At 39.8% G+C, this 23,501-nt stretch overlaps 1 protein-coding gene across 1 annotated transcript in view; it reads left to right on the top strand.

Annotated features, from left to right (window-relative positions):
* Window positions 1–23,501, top strand: part of kalrna (kalirin RhoGEF kinase a) — a 693,809-nt gene that overhangs the window by 300,938 nt on the left and 369,370 nt on the right. The window contains exons 6-7 of the mRNA XM_059647272.1: window positions 10,244–10,366; window positions 22,298–22,489. Coding sequence (XP_059503255.1) covers window positions 10,244–10,366; window positions 22,298–22,489 — 315 coding nt within the window. The remainder of the gene's footprint in view (window positions 1–10,243; window positions 10,367–22,297; window positions 22,490–23,501) is intronic.

The raw sequence follows: 23,501 nt of genomic DNA, 5'->3' as shown, positions 1-23,501 counted from the left end.
GTGCCAATCAAGCCGGCTGCTTTTTCCTGGATGGTGTCAAGCTTCTTGGATGTTGTTGAGGGTGCATTCTTCCAGGCAAGTGGGGAGTATTCCATCACACTCCTGACTTGTACCTCGTAGATGCTGGACAGGCTTTGGGGAGTCAGGAGGCGAGTTACTTGCCCCAGTATTCCTAGCTTATGTCCTGCTCTTGTAGTGACTGTGTTAATGTGGTGAGTCCATCTGGTCAATGATAACCCTCAGGATGTTGATAGTTGGGTAGTCAGTGATGGTAACACCATTGAATATCATGGGGTAGTGGTTAGATTGTCACATCGGCATTTGTGTGGCGCGAATGTTACACAAGGAAGCCTTTTTATTCCATTATGGCAGAGCTTGCCATACATTGCAGTTACAGGGTATAATCCAATGTCCCTGCATTTCTCCCCTGGACTTCCTGTTATCTTTCTTTGAGATTTTAAAATGAAAATAATTGTAAACGACATAAAATCAAACAGTGTTGAAATTACTTAATGGGAATTGTGATCTGAAAGAAAAGATTCATCCTTTGAGGAGAATAGTATTTGTAAAAAAAGAAAAGATAGGTTGTTCAGAAGGAATGACCCGTTGAGACAGAAAGGCCACCATGAATTTAATGTCTACATCAAACAGCAAGATAGGGACTTTACGGATGAGCCAGAGCGAATTTTGTATTTGTAGACATGATGTAATGCCTGTGTTAAAGTTATATTCAAGGAATAGAATTTATATTCGAATTTGAATTCAGTTAAAGTCTGGAATTAAACAGTCTAATGATGATAATGAAATCGTTGTCAATTATTGGAAAAACCCTTGTGGTTCACAAATATCTTACAGGGAAGCGAACAGCTGTCGTTACCCAGCCTGGCCTACATATGACTCCAATCCACAATAATATGGTTGACTCTTAAATACTCTGTGTACTAACAAACAATTCAGTTATAGCAACGGTGGTGAGGAGAATAGGAATTAAACCGAATGGACTACACACCATTGAATAAGGCAATAGAATGGCAACATAAACTCAGCGCATGACAAGAGTGCAAAGTTCTCCTCAATAGTCGTATCCACGGAATCATACCTTACAGACAATGTCACAGACAATACCATCACCATCCCTGGATATGACCCGTCCTACCGGCAGGACAGACCCAACAGAAGTGGTGGTATACGGTTGGGAGAGACCTGCCCTAGGAGTCCACAACATTAATTCCAAGCCCCATGAAGACGCATGGATGAGATCTGATATGGGCATGGAAAACTCCTGTGAAGAAAAAATCAGAGTTAACATTTCAAGTCTGGCGACTCTTCCTCAGAACTGTTGGAGGAAACCCTGTGCTTTGCAATGGTATGCTGTTTCCATCACCAGAAGTGGCTCAGTAGCAGTGCCACCAACTGAGCTGGTGAAGCCCTAAAGGATGCAGCTGCAAGACTGGGCTTGCGCCAGGTGGTGAGGGAACCAACAAGAGGGAAAAACATATTTGACCTCATCCTCACTGATCTGCCCGCTGCAGATCTACCTGTCCATGACAGTATCAGTAAGGGTGACCACCTCACAGTCCTTGTAAAGATAAAGACCTGCCTTCACATTGAGAATAATCTCCAGCATGTTGTGTGACACTATCCCTGTGCTGGGTGGGACCAACCTTGAACAGATCGAGCAAGTGGGGACTCGGCATCCACAAGGTGCCGAATAGTAATTCAATGCAATCTGCATCCTTACTCACCCCATATCTCCCACTTCTCTATTCCTGTCAAGCCATAGAATCAACCCTGGTTGAATGAAGAATAAAAGACGGTATGCCAGGAACAGTACCAGTAAAGTGATGGAAGATGCCATCAACAGTATTATCAAGCAACACCTGCTCAGCAATAACCTGCTCAGTGACTCCCAGCTTGGGCCCCACCAGGGCCACTCAGCTCCTGACCTCATTACAGCCTTGGGACAAACATGGACTAAAGAGCTGAATTCCAGAAGCGAGGTGAGAGTGACAGCCCTTGATATCAAGGCTGCATTTAACCGAGTGCAACATTAAGGAGCTTGAACCAAACTGAAGCCAACAGAAATCAGGGAAATCTGTCTGCTGATTGAAGTCACATCGAGAACTTAAAAAGATGGTTATAATCATTTAAGGTCAGTAATCTCAGCTCCAGGATATCTCTGTAGGAATTCCACAAAGTAGTATCCTAGGCGCAACCGTCTTCAGCTGCTTCAGCTTCCCTGTATTATAAGGTCAGAAGTGAGAATGTTCACTGATGATTGCATAGTGTTCAGTGCTATTCACAGTCCTCAGATACTGAAGGACTCCATGCCTAAATACAGCAGGTTCTCAACAATATCCAGGCTTTAGCTGCCATGTGGCAAGTAACATGCACCACACAAATGCCAGGCCATAATTGCCTCCAGTGAAAGACAATCTAACCATTGCCACTTGGCATTCAATGGTATCACAAATACCGACTCTCTCACTATCAATGTCGTGGGTGTTGACTAGAAATTGAACTGGTCTAGTTATATTAATACTATAGTGACAAGAGCAGTTCAGAAGCCAGGAATCCTGCAGTAAGTAACTCACCTCCTGATTCCCAAAAGCCTAAACACAACACACATGTCAGGAAGTGATGGAATACCGCCCACATGTCTGGATGAATCCAGTTCAAGCCACACTCAAGAAGCTTGACAGCATTCAGGACAAAAAGCCGAGTCTACCATCTACAAGATGCAGTGCAAAAATTCACCAAGATTCTTAGATAGCAGCTTCCAAACCCAAAAACACACCCATCGCCATCTAGAAGGACAAGGGGAGTATATACATGGGAATGCAGGCACCTTCCAAGATACTCACTGTCCTTGACTGGGAATTACATTGCTGTCCCTTCATTCTCACTGGGTCAAAATCTTGTAACTCCCTTCCGTAATACATTCTCCTAAATAAATAAAACATTATGCATGAATGCACATTCCCTTTAAGAGGCATAGACTGATGAAAACGTATGCTAGAATTCTGGTGGAGCTGGGAGCTTTGTTGAGTGCACAGTCAGCAGCATGTTCAACAATGGGCTACAAAAAAAATTGAAATGAGGCAGCACAAAATTTATGCATTGTGAAGCTCACACATCAAAATGGGAGTACTTGACTTTTTGTTGTTCTACATTTTATTGGGCATTTTCAAATGTAAATTTTCTAACGTTGATAAGTTGGCTTGACAGTCATTTGTATTCTAATAATCAGTCCACAACTGCAAACATCCATTTGCATCTTAGCAGCTGATCTGTTCATTCTTTTTTCAACCTTTGCAATAGCTTTAATGAATGTTATTCTTCTGTTTTGCCCATTCACTTTCCAATCCCTGAGAATGGTCCCCTTGGTTTTGGAATTATACCATATAGCTGTAAGGTCCAGTGGGGAGTCCCATTGAGTGTCCACCTAAATCTTCAAGAATGCTTCTTACCATTGACTAAGTTGTGAATCACAAAGGAAACCCAAGCAAACATCATCAATTATCAGTAGTCTTGATGATTCAATATCCTGTTGACAAATTAAGCTCTGCTTTGTAATGCCACTCATCTATCCTTAAGCACATTTTGAAAATGTTTTTGATTAGCATAATAATTATTCAATTCATATATTAGTCTCCATTTCTGCAATACAGACCAGTTTTAATAAAGTTCAGTAACTCCCCATTATAGTGTGCTACTGCTTCTTCTTCCCTCCTGCTCCCATGTAATAGTCCGTGAAAAACAAACACAGGAAACATTTTGAGCCATTGAAGCAAAACAATTGTGGTTATTGTGCTCCAGTATGTAGTCTGCATCCTTAAAATGTTCAGACTGTTCCAATAAATTTCAGCATACAACTTTAACACCCTAGGGGAAAGTTAACTTGAATTAAGTAAGCTTTTGTGATAACTGCAGACTGTGCCTTTTAGTGATTCTACTGTTGTTTACATAAAACTTGAAGTTACAACCTTTTCAGAAACCTTAACTGCCCCTGTCAGATTATTGTGTTCATGTATATCTTGAAGATACATCTTCATCTGCTCTCACTTTAAATAGAATGACAGGTTATCTTTTGTAATGTGATAAGTCTAACTGTGGATAAGCTAAAATTGAAACATTTTTGAATGTAGAAGTTTGTTTAGAAAACGAAGTTTTAAGGGAGCTATTTAAGAAATTCACCTCGGGATGCCTCTACGGAGGCTGCATTCGAGAAACTAAGCATTGTTTTACTGAGATGCTGTGTTGACTCTTATTGGTCAGCCGATGTGCATTATTGAGAAAGGATTCGTCACTGATACTACTCCAGCGATCTGATGAGAATCTGTTCAAAAATCATTTCCTTATCATGTTCTGTATCAAGTTTCATTTGTACCTTTTGCAGGGAAATTTAACACAACAGATGAAGTATCTCAGTACAAAGTGACTTACTACTGCTGTTTTATATGGCTTAGCACATGATTGCATAGACGTCATTCGTACCAAACCTATAGTATTCTATTCCTTAAGCTTGCATCAATCATCACTACACTCTGAATCAAAGTAATATTTTAACTTGTGAACCAGACATCTCGATCTATTGTCATACAATTAAACGAGGACACGACCAATACATTTATTATACAATTAAAGCCATTATCTTGAATTTTCTGGCAGCAGGGATGCCTGTAAAATGTCACGGGACATTGCCATCCTTGCTTCACTTTTGCCAAGGGGAGGAATGCTGCAGGGCTTCCCCCCCACCCCCCCGGCAGTGGGCCAGTTGAGGCCGTTAAGTGTCAAATTAATAATCCAGTTTGGTAGCTTTCATTGTGCAAGCTGGTGACGGGAAAGGGCTGGAGGGTCACCTTCACAGGCCTTCATTGCGAATTGGAGGATGCTACTGTCCTGAGACCACCCCCCACCCACCACTTGCCTCCCACCAGGATGGTGGGGTCTCTGAAGCAATGAGAAAGCAGCCCCTTGTGAACCATACAGTCCATTGAGGTTCATCATAAACTTCATCCTCTTCTCAGAGCTACCTTCCTCTTGTGTCATTTCAAAGATCCCTCCTTTTATTCTGGGCACATTTTATTAATACTTAGCGAATCAAATCTAAAGCATCTGTTAGCTTTTCCTTGGGCATTCCTGTGATGTATTTGCCTGCTATTACCGTTTCAACTTTGACTTCTGCTAATGTAACCAGATCTTGCCATTGTGCTTTCATCCAGATTCTAGCTGTCTCTAATTCTTCTATTGCATACTTCTGAACCTGGTAACCATTGAGTTTTCTATTCTTTGGAATAGGAAATGAATAATTCACAAGAAACATTTTCAAGGCAGCTGATGTCTGATCAAACATTTTCTCAGAAATCTAAATTCTCAGACAACCACTTGTTTGTCCACAGGAGGCAGTTCAGCACAATCTGGCAATTTAAGTGTGAATACTGATCCTGATCTTTATCCAGATTTTGTACAATGGGGTAAAGTCTGTGATATGAAAGATGTTAAATGGACTATTTTGTGTTGCCGTGGTGAAATGACCAATGACTTACTAAATCCATCAAAGTCTGACCAAGCCTCAGAGGAAATTAACAGATTTTTTTGTGCAGATTTCATCCAGGAACTCTATTAGAAGATCCAAACCTTGGTTATTATCTATAACTCACATGTTTCTCAGAAAACATCTTCCTTTTGATTTTACTTTCTGCAGGGAACAACAATGTCAAGACCGTAACTCTTTTCTCTTTTGTAGAAAACTAACCATGTTCACATGTCAATCTAGCTGTTTTGCTGATCAAATAGCCCTGATACCAGGAACATTGGAGAGCAAACATATCTCGATAATTTAAACTTATTTTCTGTAATTTTCCATTAAGACCACTAGGATTTTAGTTAAAACTTGTAGATTCCAACCAACATCATTAGCCAACCATCCCTTGTTGCTATTCTGCAACTCAGGTAATCAGGCAGTGAAGGAAAGAACTGGAGGCTAGTCTTAAGAGACATTAAAGATTTTGTTTACAGAAACTCATATCAAGTATCGTACACCTCTGATCCAGCAACCATCGTTTCAGCTCACCCCAGTATATATGTAAGTGCAAGTAAGTCCCCAGTTAGTGCGCATTGTATGAATGCAACTAAAGCCCAGTCAATATTCAATTAACAGGTAGCAGTTCTTCAGTATTTGAAAACAAGAATTCAGAAGAGGAAGGATTGTGTGAGGCCTGGCGGGTAGTGGAATGAGAAGAAAAAAGTCCAGGGCAACTTCATGACAATTCACCCATCAAGCCACAAAGATGAGGATATACCAGGGGTTGAGAAACATAGGTGGGACCATGCTGTGTTCCTCAATGTTCTCAGCATTAGCGGATGCCTTGAGCTCCATCGCAACCAACCTCAAGTTTTTGAAAGCCATCTCCCTCAGAGGACTCAGGAGATGCAGGTGCCCTTGTACGCTTGTCATTTCTGCTATTCCCTCTTGTTGTGTCACACTTTGTTCTCCAAAAAATGGGACAGATTGTCAGAGATTATTTCTGAACTGCTGAAGATAAGTGGAATCATTGAGGGATGAGTGAAATGCTGGTCACATTGATTGGCTGGTAAGAATGTGGTGGAGCATCTGAAACATTAGCAGAAATCTTTAGTGCTCAGCAGTACTGCTGAGGTCATGGTACATTGAGCACCATGATATTTGGTGGAGTGGTGGCTTAGAGATTCTACATGGGAAGATGCATTCGCTGACCTTGACTAACCACCTGAGGACATTGGATTTCTTGTAGTGCTGCTACTGTATCCTTGGATTGAGTTCTGGACAAGGTGGCAGCATATTGGTAGTATCACTAGATTAGCAAACCAAGGGTGATGTTCTGATCGTGTGGGTTCGAATCTCACCGTGGCAGATGGCGAAATTTGAATTCAATAAAAATCTGGAAATAAAAGGCTAGCCGAATGAAAACCATGTAATAATTGTTGGTTGTTGTAAAAGCCTAACTGGTTCGGCAACATCTTAAAGGAAAGAAACCTGCCATCCCTATTTGGTCTGCCGTACATAAGTCTCCAGGTCTGCAGTCAAGTAATTAAATGTGAACTGCCTCCTGAGCAATTAAGGCTGGGCGATAAATGTCGGGCTAACCAGAAACACCTATGTTCCATGAAAGAATTTTAAAAATGACTTCCTTGCTCACCTGTTCCCATTTTATTCTGAGGGTGGGCCTTGTGGGTGTCCTCACGGATTTCCCGTATGCCCAAACTGCCTGACTTATTAAAATTAGAACACTTCCTAAGAGCTGAAAGAGCCAAACCCCACCTCAAGTAGAGAATAGTGAGCTTCACTAGAAGACAGGAAGGTGGCTGGTTCATGCACAGAGCACAGGGGACATCAAGTGGAGAAAATCAGGAAGAAGACGTTGCTGGCAGGCCAAAGAACGTTACTCCCCAAGCAACTTTAGATTCAATTGAACAATACCCCTGTCTCTGGCAGTTCATGCTCATCTATTGCAGCTCAAATAACTTTTGCTGGGAACAGAAAACCAGTTTGCTGTTCTTCTGTTGATGTTCATGCAGCTGGTAATGAGATGCAGTATGCAGTAGAATGATATTAGGTCCTTGTAGGACTCCCTTTAATCCAAAGTTTATTTAAATCACAGCACTAACCATCTTTTGCCATCCTGTCACTTTAGTTGCACGAAAGAATAGTACCAGATTTAGGTGAACTGTTGATAATAGCCCCGAAAGAAGTACTGTGGTTAAATTCTAAAAAAAGGACAATACTCAGTCTGCGTATTTTCATTCACAGTATGTGGATGAAAGCTGTGTATGCGGAAAATGTTCTTGACAGGGTTTGCAAATGGTATTCATTCAGTATTTTGTGGAGCAAAGTTGGAGTGAATTAACAAGACGGCCTTAAGTGAGATAAATGTAAGATATGCAGAAGATAGATATTGTCCAAACAGAAGATCTTTTAATAAGAATGCCATTATTATGTCTTACATATGGCAATGCATTGACCACCACATTCTGCCTATGTTACTGCTGCTCTAATTAAGCTTCCTGTTCAGACCTTTCCTAGCTTTCATTCTTCATGGCTGCTTTGTGTAATGCCTGTTACATTGATGTAACTTCACAATCATGATTTTTGAGACACCACCAATCCATTCCAAGTTTCTGAAACAAGACTTGAACATTGCTGCTTGATTGTGTCTCTGGTGGGAGAATAGGCCTTGCTACCTGTGGGAAGGTGTAAGAGGATTACCAATCATGGTTTGAAATGGGAGCCTTGGTAAACCATTCAGCGTTTTCGCAATCAGAAGTGCTGACATATTGAAAAGTCTTAAAATGAAGGTATTGCGATAGCTCCCCAAGAAAGTAAGGTTCCCATTGCACACTGCAGATCAACATTCAGAGTGGTTTTGTTTTCTGTTGATGAACACAATGGTATTGATCCACAAAACACATATGATCACAGGGGTATAATCAATGTTGTCTTGGAGCATGGGAAATTCTTCAGCAATGTTTTCGGCAGCTTTTGCTGCTTGTAGAGAAGGAAGAATCGCTCATTCTGGCAAATGTAGCATTCTTGATTTGATCAGTGCATTTGTATTCTACTAACAATACCGACATCTTAAGGACTGCATAGCACTGTTCAGGATCATTGTGGCTAGGGTCAATTGAAAGCTGAGAGATGCAATGTATAAGCCTCAGGAAATCTTAATAAACATGGAATAGAAGGAGACCTGATGTTATGGGTCTCCATGCCTTTTCTACTTTCCAGTATCTGGAGTGCTATAGCCTCTGGTGGAGGTAGATTGTTGATTGTGTTACAGCACATATCATCCCTAGTTAGTAGCAGTTTCTGGAAACACTGAAGTAAATGCCTCAGCCCAGCTATTCTGGACTTAGAGTACAGATGGGCAGGTGTGTCTGACAATACCCATTTAGATGAACTGCCTTCTTTTGCTGTTTCGCCAAAAGAACTGACACAACAGGAAACTTCCTCAAAAAAAAGCTGTACAAGGAAATTTCCAATGAGACATACCCATTATTTCTTCTTTAAAATTGCCAGCATAAAGAGCCCCACAAAGACGTTGCCGAGAACAATACTGAAACTTCCATCGAGTCATAGAGTCATACAGCACAGAAACAAACCCTTTGGCCCAACCCGTCAGTGCTGACCAGACATCTCAATCTTACCTCATCCCATTTGCCAGCATTTGGCCTATGTCACTCTTAACCACAAGGGTAAAGATCCCAACTGAAAAATAAACTTTCTACAAATCATTGTAAGTGACAAATTAAGTCCTTGAGATCCTCTTCTATTTTATCCAGATTTTAAAAATTGCGACTCAGCATAAATTATGCAGTAATGATCAAAATGTGGGATACGGCCTCTTCATGCCATTATCACTTTCTTGAACTGCATCTGACCAATTTACTGTGAGGTGAAGGTGGGCAATTGATCAAGCACTCATGTCAGCAGGGAGTAAAGATCTCTACCCTACTTTCCACCTCTATGCACCTGTCAGGTGATATTTGCAAAAATATTCAGTCTACTACAATTTATTATTGGACTGCTGCCAGGTGATGACATGGAGGAATAGGAAACTGTAATTCAGCCAACTGTGTCTTGCAAATGGCTCAATCACTGGAAACCCATTGTGAACATTGTCAAATTCTTCAGCAAACTGTGGGATAATATGAAGATGTACCCAGTAAATTTTGTAAAGCAAAGTTATCCTGCCTGCTCTCTCATCAGAAAACATTATTATACTTGTTAATAAAATGTACATCAAACTGATGAAAGAAACCTTGGTTATTTTGTACACGTATACATTTGAAAGTGGTGAATTTAAAGGGCCATGGAGAAAAGGCTGGAGAATGGGACTGGTAGGTAGCTCTTTCGGGAGCCTATACAGACATGATGGACTGTACTGTAAAATTCTATGATCCCATAATGCCTTTTTTTGTAAACACATGATTCAACTCATCAAAATTTGGAAACCTGACATAAACTGGAGTCCCTGATCAAAAATAATCTTCATCTGTGTCACTTTCCATTCATTTTTGACTTTATTTGTGTTTTTTTTTCTGTTTCTCTGACTTTTGCTTGTCAAATGACTCCAACAAGTTACATTCTTGAGTATTTGCCTATTTCTTTCTGATATTTCATATATGTGACAATTTTCTGTAAACATCTTGAGACAAATTTCATCTCAGAAGCAGCTCTAACCAGTTTTGTTTTATTATTTAGATGTTTGACTGGATTAGCCACAACAAACAATTGTTTCTTCAAAGTCATACTGAGATTGGAGTGAGTTACCAGCATGCTCTGGATCTACAGACTCAGCACAATCACTTTGCTATGAACTCAATGGTAAGCACTTATAGTTTGTAATTCCAGAGAAAGATGTGAAAATTGCTTGAGTGGAACTAGTTTATGTAACTACATTTCACAGAAGTTATTATGAATTCACAATAATTTATGTTAAAAAATGTGCATTCATGGTGTACTTTACTGCAGTAAAATGTTTGAAAGAGCTTTGGTAGTATGAAGTTATTTTAAAAAGAATGGCATTCTAGTTCTTATGGAGACAAATGTTACAGTCTTTCACTGCCAACCATGCCCCAATATCAATACCCTGACATTTGATACAACTTGAATTCCCTTAACTTTATTAAAAGAACATACAATCCATTTTAACAATGTGTGGAGCTGGATGAACACAGCAGGCCAAGCGCCATCTCAGGAGCACAAAAGTTGATGTTTCGGGCCTAGACCCTTCATCAGAGAGGAAGCTCTCTGATGAAGGGTCTAGGCCCGAAACATCAGCTTTTGTGCTCCTGAGATGCTGCTTGGCCTGCTGTGTTCATCCAGCTCCACACTTTGTTATCTTGGATTCTCCAGCATCTGCAGTTCCCATTATCACTGATACAATCCATTTTGACCTCTTTGATATGCCACACAAAGGTAGAACAAATGAGGACAAACCATAAATTGGGTTTTCAAAATCTGTTTGAGAATTTGATGGACTGGATTTTGTGGTTCTAAAATTATCAAAAAATATCAATCTTCACTGGAATGAACTTGTGAAACTGACGGCAATTTGAGGGAACTGCACATGTGCAGATAAACTTAGAAATCCAAAAATTGCCGTTGCTGGTTCTCTGCTTCTCCTGTGCTGTTGAAATCTCCACTGATGGCAATTTTTAGCAACCACTGAACTGTTGAGAATTTCCCCCTTTATGCCAATACACCTCTGTTTTAAATAAGCTCCCAGACAAAATATTATCCCTGTTTAACGTGGTGGAATTAACATTTTAATACCATACAATTTCAAATCTATTATTGAGAAAACCTTTCTGGTTCTGGGAACTAATTTTATGTTTGAGAAATGTTATTATTCCCAGTAGAAAAGAAAAGTTACTTAATTTTTTACTTTAGTTTCAAAAAGATTGTAGATTTTCTGCTACATGAACGTGCTCAAATACTCCCCATGTGCTTGGATGAGTGAAACTCCAAAAACACTCAAGAAACGCCACACAATCCAGGACAAAGCAAGCCCTCTTGAATGGCAACCCATCTACCACCTTCAATATTTACTCCCTTTACCACCATAAACATTAGCAGCAGTATGTGTCATCTGCAGATACAATTCACTAAAGCTCTTCCAAATGCACTTTCCAAACTCCCAACCGCTGCCATCTAGAAGGATAAGGACAGCAGACATATGGGAACACCACCATCTACAAGTCCTGTTTAAAACCCCAAAGGACTACAGTGATTCAAGAAGGAAAGTCCTTCTCCAGAACAGTTAGGGATTGGTAATAAATGCTCAATTAACTAGCAAATCCCTTTATCCAGAAACTGTTTTTAAATCCTATATCCTAAATAAATTTTTATTTCATCCTCTGTAAAATGTATATAAAATAATGGATAATCAATGATTTTATGTTTTGCTTTGGTATCTATCAGAGTGCTTCAAATTGGTTCATTGCTTACCTTGCTGCTGGATCATTGTTGGTAGCTTTCCTCAAGTGCAGTAGCAAGTACCATTCCGACCATTGTCTGTAATTATAGTTCACATTAATCAGTTGTTGATGATATAAAGAAAGTTATTACTTTAGTAGTACTTCACAGAAATGGTTGATGGCAAAATTTGCACGATTAATATTATTACAGTTGGAGCACACAAAGCGATGAACTTGTGTTTCTCAAAGACAGTCATTGGACTTGAAATATTAACATTTTCTCTCCGAGATGCTGTCAGACCTGCTGTGCATCTCTCGCAATCTGTGCTTTTGTTTCAGATCTTCAGAATCTACAGTTCTTAGTCTTATTTTATTTTATGCTTCTGTTGTCCAGAAGTGGAGGTGCCGATTTTGGACTGGTATGGACAAGGTTAGAAATCGCACAACGTCAGGCTTATTTGAAAACACAAGCTTTCGGAGTTTTACTTCTTCTTCAGCTGTCAGTGAGAGAGGTAGTATCAGACACAGAATTTATTAGTAAAAGATCAAAGGGCCACACCACTGATGAGGATGTACTAACCAAACCTAAGATGCTCTTACAGCTTTAAGCACTTAGAAGGTTTTGATTGATTAATATGTGTATGTGAATCCCTGAATTCCTTTGCACTCACTGTCCTGAGAGAACGAGAAGTTTTATCAGTTTAAAGAAGAGGTGACATTTTAGGTCAGACATTGCATGTTAGGTGTGAGGCCTTGTTTAGAATCTGTTTGTGTTTTGGTTTGGAGTCAGACTGCTTTTATATCTGAGGTAGGAATTTATAAAACACCACATTGTTCTGACTGTCTATAAATTGTGTGCTTTTTGTACAAAATAGAATGAATCTGCAAGTACAAATTCACCCCATTGTGTGTGTATGTCTGTGTGTGTGTGTGTGTGTGTGTGTGTGTGTGTGTGTGTGTGTGTGTGTGTGTGTGGAGGAGAGTGAGTGTGTTTTTGAGCAAGTGTGTGTGTGTGAGTGAGTGTGCGCGCGCGCATGTGTGTGTGTGTGTATGTGTGTGTGTGAGAGAGAGAGGAAACGTGTGTCAGAGAAAGGATCTCACTCTACTACAAGCCCACAGAAAACCTAATTTTGCTGCATTTCTCTAGCTTACACCATAAACCTATTAAAACAGCCATACCCTATGGACAAACCCTATGCTTACACAGTATCTGTTTGGACGAGGAAGAACAAGACAGACGCCTGAAGATGTTGAAGGAAGCCCTTGTAGATATATGATGCTCAACTCATTAATTGCCAGTTCCAACGTGCCACAGCGAAAAACCATAATGACCCCCTCAGAGAACAGACACGGGATATGTCTGACAGGGTGCCCTTTGTCATCCAGTACTTCCCAGGAGTGGAGGATCTAAGCTATGTTCTTCACAGCTTTTAGCATATTATTGATGAGGATGAGTACCTTGCCAAGACCTTTCCCGCGCCTCTGCTTCTCACTTTTAAACAACCGTCAAACCTTAAACAGACCATTGTTCACTGCAAACTACCCAGCCTTCAGGACAACATCGACCACAACACTATACAACCCTGTCATGGCAACCTCTGCAAGACATGTCAGCTCATCGACATGGACACCACCGTCACACGTGGGAACACCATCCACTACGTGCACAGCAGATACTCATGTAACTCAGCCAATGTTGTCTATCTTATACACTGCAGTCAAGGATGCCCTGTTGCATAGTATATTGGTGAGACCATGCAGACGCTATGACACTATGATGAATGGATGAACGGATACCACACAACAATTGCTAGATGGGGATGTTCCCTCCCAGTAGGGGAACACTTCATGGGTCAAGGAAATTCAGCTTTGGATCTGGGGTAAACATCCTCCAAAGTGGACTTCAGGATATGCAACAGAGATGAGCAGAGGCTGACAGCCAAGTTCAGTACCATGAGGATAGCCTCAACCAGGATCTTGGGTTCATGCTGCCCTACAGCTCACCACACAACACTATACACTCTCACACACTCACTCACTCTTTCATGCACACACTTACTGTTCCACACTCACATACAGGTGTGCACACATGCACGCACACGCACACACACGCATGCACACACGCGCGCGCGCACACACACGCACGCACACTCAATTGTGAATCTGTAGGTGAATTTGTATTTGCAGATTTGTTCAAAAGCACACAAATTATAGACAGTCCGTCAGTGTGGTGTTTTATAAATTCCTACTTCAGATATAAAACCAGTCCAACTCCAAACCAAAACACAAACATTTTCCAAACAAGGCCTCACACCTAACATGCAATGTCTAACCTAAAATGTCACCTCTTCCGTACACTGATAAAACCTTTAGTTCTCTCAGGACAGTGAGTTCAAAGGAATTCAGGGATTCACATACACATATTAATCAATCAAAACCTTCTGGCTGCTTCTAGCTGCTTAAAGCTGTAACAGCATCTTAGGTTGGTTTAGTACATCCTCATCAGTGGTGTGACCCTCTGATCTTTTACTTACAAATTCTGTGTTCAATACTATCTCCCTCACTAACACTTGAAGAAGGAGTAAGTCTCCGAAAGCTTGTGTTTTCAAATAAACCTGTTGGACTATAATCTGGCCTGTTGTCCAGAGCCTTGATCAGACTCACTCTAAATTAGCATTTCTGATGAACGGCCTAGGCCTGAAACATCAGTTTTCTTGCTCCTGAGATGCTGCTTGGCCTGCTGTGTTTATCCAGCTCGACACTTTGTTATCTTGGATTCTCCGGCATCTGCAGTTCCCATTATCTCTGACTAAATTAGTGCACTCAGTTTATGCATGTTAAACTGATAAAGGGTGCAACACATTAGATATAGAAATGCAAATCCAGAAATATTTTTATACATGACAATAATAAAAGTGCAGATCCCTTTCCCCAAAAAGACTGTGGATGTTGCAACCAATGAAACTCTTAAGAGACAGATAATTGATTATTGTTAGGCAAAGTTGTCGAGGGATATGTCGCAAAAGTAGATGAGTAGAGCTGGGTGCAGGTTACCTCATTGATTAGCAGAACAGATTCCAATCTCTAATGATGAGCAAAATTTAATATTCTTACAAGCTCCAGCTGTCATTAACTTCATTTAACTTTGAGGCAACGTTGAAGCAGTGTTCTTCAACTCCAATAAATGTTTCACATCATTTGCGAGATGGGCTACTGTTGCAGCTTTGAGCAAAATTTCAACTGACTTCTTAATTTTGTTTTATTTATGAGGCCCTGATTCGCTGTCAGAAGTGTTTTAAGACTACTGCCTCACCCAAGGTGACAATTTAGGGATTTTATGTTACAATTAACTTTTCCAATGGCCTGTTATGCTCTTGAACTTTCTTGCCTGCAATGAAAAGAAAATGGCTTTACAAAATTCAAACCTCATCAGTCTACTTAATGACTGTTTGACATGGTCTCATTATTTACTCATCATTTACTAGAGGAATAGTTAAAACAATAAGAATTTATTAACATGGCCATTGTGAAGTCAGATTTGTTGGCAGCAAAATAAGCAATTTAGGGTAAAGGTTACTTTAATCCCTATTTGGTGGGGGAAAAGAAAAACATCTTCCAACAGTTTATAAAAACCAGCAGACATTCAAACTGGTCAGTAAACATTTGCCACTCCAACAGTGCTGAAGTTTTGCAATATTTTGTATAAACGCGGAGCCAGTAAAGAAAATGAGGACCACCCATCAAAAACATTTGTTATGTGTTTTGGTGACCCGTCTGGATGATATACTAACACAAGCAGCAGTTCATTGTTGCTCACAGATACAGAGCCATAGGGGCTAGGTCAGCTCATTGCCTCGATGTCAGCCAAAATCAACGATCTGATCTAGGCACAAGAGTTTCATAACATTCAGCACAGGCCCTTCTCACCACCTACCTACCTGTCCCCACCGTGTCTGAAGTGTTCTGGGGGGAGGCTCTGGGAGGCATCGGGGGCCTGATTGAGTGTGTTGAAGTTCTTATGGTAATAATTAACTGCTGGTCAAGGACCTAATTCCACCACTCACAGCTGTTTGACCCAAAGCAGTCTATCCTTAACTGCACAGGTTGATGTTGGGTAAAGGGCATTGAGCCAGGGTTGTGGGGTCCAAACCTTGTCAAGGCATGGACAGCTTTCAGCACAACCAACCTCTTTTCACTTACTTATGGCCCCCATTATCAGCTTTTCTGACTCTTGGCTTACCATTATCCAACTATCCATCCCCTGGGCTGCTTAACTGCCTTTTTCTCCTTCTGGGCTACATCTCCACCTATTGTTTATTCCTTTAGCTCTGCCCACCCCACACCTTTCCACCCTGATCTTCAACATACGTACTGTCTTTCTCTCGTACTATCTAGTTCTGAAGAAGGGTCACTGGACCTGAAACGTTAACTCTGCTTTCTGTTCACAGACGCTGCCAGACTTGCTGAGTTTCTCCTTGCTGAATTTCTGTTTTTGTGTAAGACACAATTCTGAACTTGATTATCTGGGAAATAATCCTGGGCTGATTGAAATTGTATCAGTAAAAGAATATTTTAATGGCAATAATCATAATTTAGTCGTTATGAAATACGAGGTTGGCACCTCATTACCCAAAGCAATTCTGGCTCAGTCCTAGCTCCTGAGTTGCATCACTGTTTGTGATGTATTTGAAAAATCCAGCTGATCAAATTGTCTAAAAGGAGAGCTTGAAATTCAATCAGGAGCATGGAAGAGCAGAAAATAGCCCATTAAGCTCCCACCATTCAACATGATTGTGGCTGATATTCTAACTCGATGCCATACTCCCATCTCTTTCCATACACTCTGACAGCTTATAAATCCATCTATTTCTTTATTAGCTATTTTCAGTGATTTTACCTTTACAATTTTCTGTTGTAGAGGACTCCACAAGTTCACCACACTTTGATGAAATTTCTCCTCACGTTGGTCCAAAATAGCCTCCTGGGCAACGAGGGCTTGTGAGCCCTTGTTCTGAACACCCCCCATCCAGGAGAAACATCATATCCACATCAAGTCTGTATAGCCGTCTTAGAAAGTTACAAGCAATTCATGATTTCAGTGAGATTCCCTTTCATTTTTCTAAGCTGCAGTGAATACAAGCCCAATGATGAAGTGATACGAGCCATTCTAAAATAAGTCTTGTGAACATTTATTATATTTCTATGAAAAGTAGATATTTACCTCGGTAAGATGACCAAAATTACACATAATACTGCACGTGTGGTCTCTCTCAGACCCTGTACAACTGCACTATGAAATCTTTGCTTCACATTTATCCACATCATATTGCATGTGCCGTGTGTTTGCCCACTCACTCAATTTGTCTAAATCACGCTGAAGCTTCTTTATGGCATTTGACCTAATTTTGTGTCAGCAAAACTATGAATAATGAGCTCAGTTCCCTCATCTAAGTCGTTGATATGTATACAGTGTTCAAGCACTGATTTCTGTGATACATCGCTAGCCACTGTCTTCCACTTCACAAACAACCATAAATGCCCTCTTTTTCCTGTCTGCTCAGCAGTTCATTATCCATGTTATTATCATATCGCCCAACCCATATTCTTAGGTTTTGCACAATAATTTGATGCTATCCTTAATTTCTTCTGTTAATCACGTTTGGTCCACTTTTCTTATTGTGATCTCTTACCTCAAAGGAATATATGACTGAGCCTTTTAGAAGCACACAGAGTGCCTTAAGAAGGCAGAAGCAGGCAGCAGCCATGTCAGAAGCTGCTGTTGTCTTACCCATTAGAACAGTCTATGGAAGTGGAACAGAAAGGAACATAGAAGCCAAGTCTAAGAGCAGCAAGCATACTCTGCTCATCGGTCCCACAGCTTCAATTTAACAACTGCAAATAATTTTACACACACACACACACACACACACACACACACACACACACACACACACACACATACACACACACACAAGGTCTGGCAGCATTTGTGGAGGAGACAACAGAGTTAACGTTTCGGGTCTGGTGACCCTTCCTCAGAACTGATGGTGGCTGGGAAAACGTCAGCCACCATCAGTTTTAGGAAGGGTCACTGGACCCGAAACGTTGACTCTGTTTTCTCCTCCACAGATGCTGCCAGACCTGCTGAGCTTTTCCAGCAACTTTGTTTTTGTTCCTGATTTACAGCATCCACAGTTCTTTTGGTTTTGGTTTTGCAAATTATTTTACTTGTGCCGTCAACATAAAACCAATGGCTAGCGTTAATGTAGATGACCATTCAGGCTCACCAGACATTTCAAAACTTCAATCCTGAATTAGAAGCCCATATTAAACACCTAAGATGGTGACTGTATTTCCCATTAATGGCACATACAAGCCCTAAAACTGTCCTGGAGTCATCAGGAACCTGAGATGCGCTGCAGGACTAGGGTTCTTAATTCCTACCAACATTAGGCTCTGACCTTGAAGCCTTATAAAAATCTAGCCTGAATAGTGAATGTTTTACTTTCGGAAAAGGCCAATTCTTTTAAGCTATGATGACAAAAGTGGACTACAGACAACAACTTGAAGATAAATCAGTGTCAGAGTCATAATGGACATTCAAGAAGGAACAATTGAGTGTTAAGAATAAATATAATCAACAAACAAATGTTGAGACCTCCTCTGGCGCTCAAGAGCATGTGGAATAAGATAATAAAAGCTTATATCAGATTCCAAAAGCTCAAAAGTTCTGAAAACCAAGAAACATATATAAAGTTCAGGGAATAAATGAGAAAGACAATTAAAAAAATAAACAGATGGCATGAAGAAATACTTTCAAGTAACATCGAGAAAAACCAAAATATATAATATTCATATATGCAAGTATTTAAACTTGGAGAGTCCTTGCCTCTGAACCAGCTCCCTCAGCGTGAGCAGGATATCTGACACTCCTGTTCTTATCTGTCAGCCGGAGCTCCATGATTGGACTAGATTAACAAACCCAATCTGGGAAATCATATTCTATGAAAATTAAAAGTCATAGCCATTTCAAAATCTATCTTTTAAAAATTTAGCCTTATTAAGAAGCCATAAAACTGACAAAACCAGTTGTTTAGTAATTGCTGCAAAAAAGAAAGCATGCTTTCAGAAGAGAGAAAACAAGGTGTAGAGCTGGATAAACACAGCAGGCCAAGCAGCATCAGAGGAGCAGGAAAGCTGACATTTCAGGCCAAGACCATTCTTCAGAAATGGGGGAGGGGAAGGGGGTTCTGAAATAAATAGGGCAAGAGAGTTGCATTGGGACAGAGTTCCAGTGAGGTCTTTCTGGAGGGAGGAGGATAACTGCTTCAAGGTAGGCATCCTTAGAAGAGGCTTCACAGTGGGGTTAAAATTGTTTCAGAGTTAGTAGGAACTGCAGATACTGGAGAATCTGAGATAACAAGATGCAGAGCTGGATGAACACAGCAGTCCAAGGAAGGCTTTCCTACTCCTCTGATGCTGCTTGGCCTGCTGTGTTCATCCAGCTCTACACCTTGTTATCTCAGATTCTCCAGCATCTGCAGTTCCTACTATCTCTGAAACAATGCTTTTTGAAGTTATAGTTTACCCTGTTGAACTGAATACAATGAAGGGTTTAAAGCTTGGCCAATAATCAAAATCAGATCTAATGCTTCAAATGCTGAGCTGATGCATAACCTGTCAATAAATGAAAGTATCAAGGAACAGGATGGAACTGACACCGCAGTTTGAAGCTAAATACTGTTTAATGTAGAGGAACACTTTCCTTGACTGGATAATGTATTCTAATGCATCGAAAGAGCTATCATTTTCACAGTACTAGTCGACTTAACAGTCACTTGCCCTATCTAAAGGTCAGGATATTAAAACACATTTAAGCTATTGTACATGTTATGATCCGTCTAGAGACTGATAACTTTGAAAGAAAGTCTTGAATTCTGAGTGAGAAACGTCATAGTTGCCTGCCATTATTACAGCTTCTCTTCAAATGTTTATGGTCTTACTCTGTTAGAAATACTTCTCTAAAGTTTTCAAAGTCTTGATCAACCATCGTAACCTTTAATATCTATCAAACTATATTTCCTTTACTGTAGTATAGTCCATTGAAGTAACTGTACATTCTGTATTTTTCCGTAAATTTCTAAACTTTTGTCTGTCAGCTTCTGTCTCTAATTCATAGGCAGTAAGCACAGCAATCTTCCCATATCATTGTAACTAGTTTGTAACCCATTGAACAGTCTTACAACCACGATAACACTGTAGCAATTTGATCAAACATTTCAAGTCCTTCACTGAATTTAGGCTCCTTGTCAAATCAAAACTGGGAGTTTAATCTGAGCCATGATGACAATTTTTTTAATGCTACCACCATTGTATTATTTAAGCTTTTCTTCCTCGCTTCCTGTTTTAGATGTTGCCTATACAAGTCTTCTTCCCTTTTTCCTTTCTTCTTGAAAGCCCAGTTCATGTTATTGCATTTGTCTTCATTTTCCTTTTTCAAATTCTCAGCTTTTCTATCTGTTTTTCATTTCTTTCCAATTTAAGGCTTTCACTTTTTTCTAAATCACATTATTTGGAGCTAATTCAATCTATGTGCTTTTGAGATTACATTTAATTTCCTCAAAAGTCAGGTTGAGACAATACTTCAGTATTTGCTGCTTTCTTTGCACCGACTTTTAAAGCTGACTCCATTTTTTCTGCCAATGTCAATTTATGTTTTGTTAACTGTCACTAGGCATTTACAAAAAGATTCTCTCTTTCTAGCAAATGTCCGGGCAATATAGTAAAGTTAACTTTTGATAGAATGCTACAAAAGTATCTGAATTCCTGCTTATTTAAATTCTTGGAAAATTCAGTGTGTGCATCCCTGCTTCTGCGTTTGTATCCTGCAAGAGCCTTCAATTTATGATCCCCCTGGAGACCAATAACTTTCAAAACCAGATTTGGAGTCCCAGTGACTGACTTGAATGAACCAGTGACAAGATTCCAAGTTTTAAGATTTTGGCTATCTTAAATAAATGAACTAGAAGTAACATCGACTAAACATTAGCATTAGGGCAATTAATATTTTGTTACAGAAAAGGTACCTTCTCAGTTTCTTAACACAAATGACAGCTCTATGCTATATTTATATTATTTAAATAGAATGTACAGGATTTAGGCAAAGGCGTACCCAACCAATTTTGAAGGAATCCCAAGAGTGGGTCAGAATTTGAAAACCTGTTTGCTGTCATTCTGACACTGACAGAGACATTAAAAATCCAGCCCTATGTGTTTGTTTTTATAAAAGAGGATGGCAAAGCTGACTTTATAGTTAAGAAAGAGGAATATGGCATTGAGTCAAATATCCATATTGAGTGAGGATGTGTTAAGGCTTGTAGCATTATGTTTATCAGCCAATGGACGACCATCAATTTCCAAATTTTGTCAACTGAATGGAGAAATTAGTGTCCTCTATCAGAACATTACAACATGAGTTTATATTTTAGTAGATACCATGGCCACCTTCCACAGAGCCTGGGAAGGGGGTTTCATTAGTGCTCAATAATTGGGCTCTGGGACTCTAGAGGGCCCGCTGTGCCCAGCTGATAGACCACAGTCCTGGGTTAATGGGAACTGCAGATGCTGGAGAATCCGAGATAACAAAGTGTGGAGCTGGATGAATACAGAAAAGGGGGATGTGAAGGGTCTAGGCCCGAAACGTCAGCTTTTGTGCTCCTCTGATGCTGCTTGGCCTGCTGTGTTCATCCAGCTCCACACTTTGTTATATTAGACCACAGTCCTGGGCCAGGAGCAGTACCAGTGTCTGTGATTTCTGTTCCTATACCCACTCTACTATGCACCTACTCAATAGCACATACTGTGTAGTTATTGGGTGTCCCCAAAGCAAGCATGATGTAAACACATAGAAAAAAAAGGTAGTGCTTTGAAATTGGACACACAATTTTGCTGTTGTTTCTTAAATTATTCAATCATATCCGGATTGATGTTTTGAGTCTTGTAATGAACAATTTGGTTGTGTATCGTGTAACTTTATAGTAATTGGGAAAGTTAATAAACATTTCATATTATTGCATTGCTTTGTCTAAATAAGTTCCTTTGAATGCACTTCGAATTTATTAATTTCAAATAGATCATTGTGACATTTTAGATTTGCGTACAGATCAGCAAAGCATCCTTTTGGGATTACACTTATATTTACTAAAAAGGGAGAGTGCCTGCACCACATTGAAAATAATTTAGAAATGTTGATTTACTCACTTAACTATTTTGTTGAATTCGTGATGACGTGACATTTATAATTCATTTTGTAACTAGCGATCTTCTGCTTTTTCAGAATGCATATGTCAACATCAATCGCATCATGTCTGTCGCATCCAGACTTTCAGAAGCTGGTCATTATGCATCCCAGCAGATCAAGCAGATATCTGCTCAACTTGATCAAGAGTGGAAGAGTTTTGCAGCTGCTTTAGATGAGCGTAGCACTATCTTGGCAATGTCTGCTGTATTTCACCAGAAGGCTGAACAGGTAGGTTTGAAGGAGGAGACTGTACATGTATCTCAGAATCAACATAGGAAGGTAAGTTACAGAATCAACATCAGTCTTACACTGTATTATTTTGTGGTTTAAAATTAATGCTAATAATGGGATTTTTTAACCTCTTCAATTTAAACAATCACTGTTCCATGGTTTTTCTAGGTTGTATGGTTAAAAGGGCATGGTTAAAATTGCTTTAATGAGTCTTTTTCGAGTACTGAAATCATTGCTGATGAATGGTTTGTGGTAATTACTTTCAAAATTGATTGTTGGGACCAAGGGAGCTGTTTTACAGAACTGTAACAAGTGTCAGCTTTATGAAATATTGTGTACCGAATTGCCATCAGGTTTTCTAATTCATTCTGTGAGTTCAACATTGTTTAAGTTATTTGGAAGCTTTGATTAAGAAATCCTAGGATGTCGCTAGAACTCCTTTGCAAACTGTGTCAATTCCTAAGGGCAGACAGTGCCCCATGCCATGGTTACACGGGTTAGCTCAATGGTACCAATGGGAGATGCCATACAAATACATTCCTCACCCCTCCTGTATTTAATAAGAGAACAAAATGTACCTTTTCTGTATCCATTCCCAATGTTTCTTGCAAAAATTTATTTTTATCTGCATAAAAGATTTAAAAAGAACACAAACTACCTCACAATAGCAATCCTGCCACAAATGACTATAATTATGAACATCCCTTAGAGTTGTATACATTCTTTAAGTTCTAATTAGTCAGTCACTCTCATTACTGGGAGTGTTTTAAATAGTAAACATGTTATACTCAACATTTAATTACAGTGTTGAAGTGTCAATTAAAGGGGTTTTAGGAGGTTATTGCACTTATACCATGAATTGGCTGCATTCAAATTGATTGTAATTTCACAATGTGTTAAGACTTCACAAGCACCTGGAGCTCCTCTTATTGTAATTAAATATGTAAATTTTGTATTGATTACTGTGAATTTCAGGTTTGTGAGAATCACGTTTCTTAATTCAATTAAT

Source organism: Stegostoma tigrinum, chromosome 7 (assembly GCF_030684315.1).
Source record: "Stegostoma tigrinum isolate sSteTig4 chromosome 7, sSteTig4.hap1, whole genome shotgun sequence".
NCBI lineage: Eukaryota > Metazoa > Chordata > Chondrichthyes > Orectolobiformes > Stegostomatidae > Stegostoma > Stegostoma tigrinum.
The sequence above is the reverse complement of the archived record's forward strand: the minus strand, read 5'-3'. Positions and strand labels throughout refer to the sequence as shown.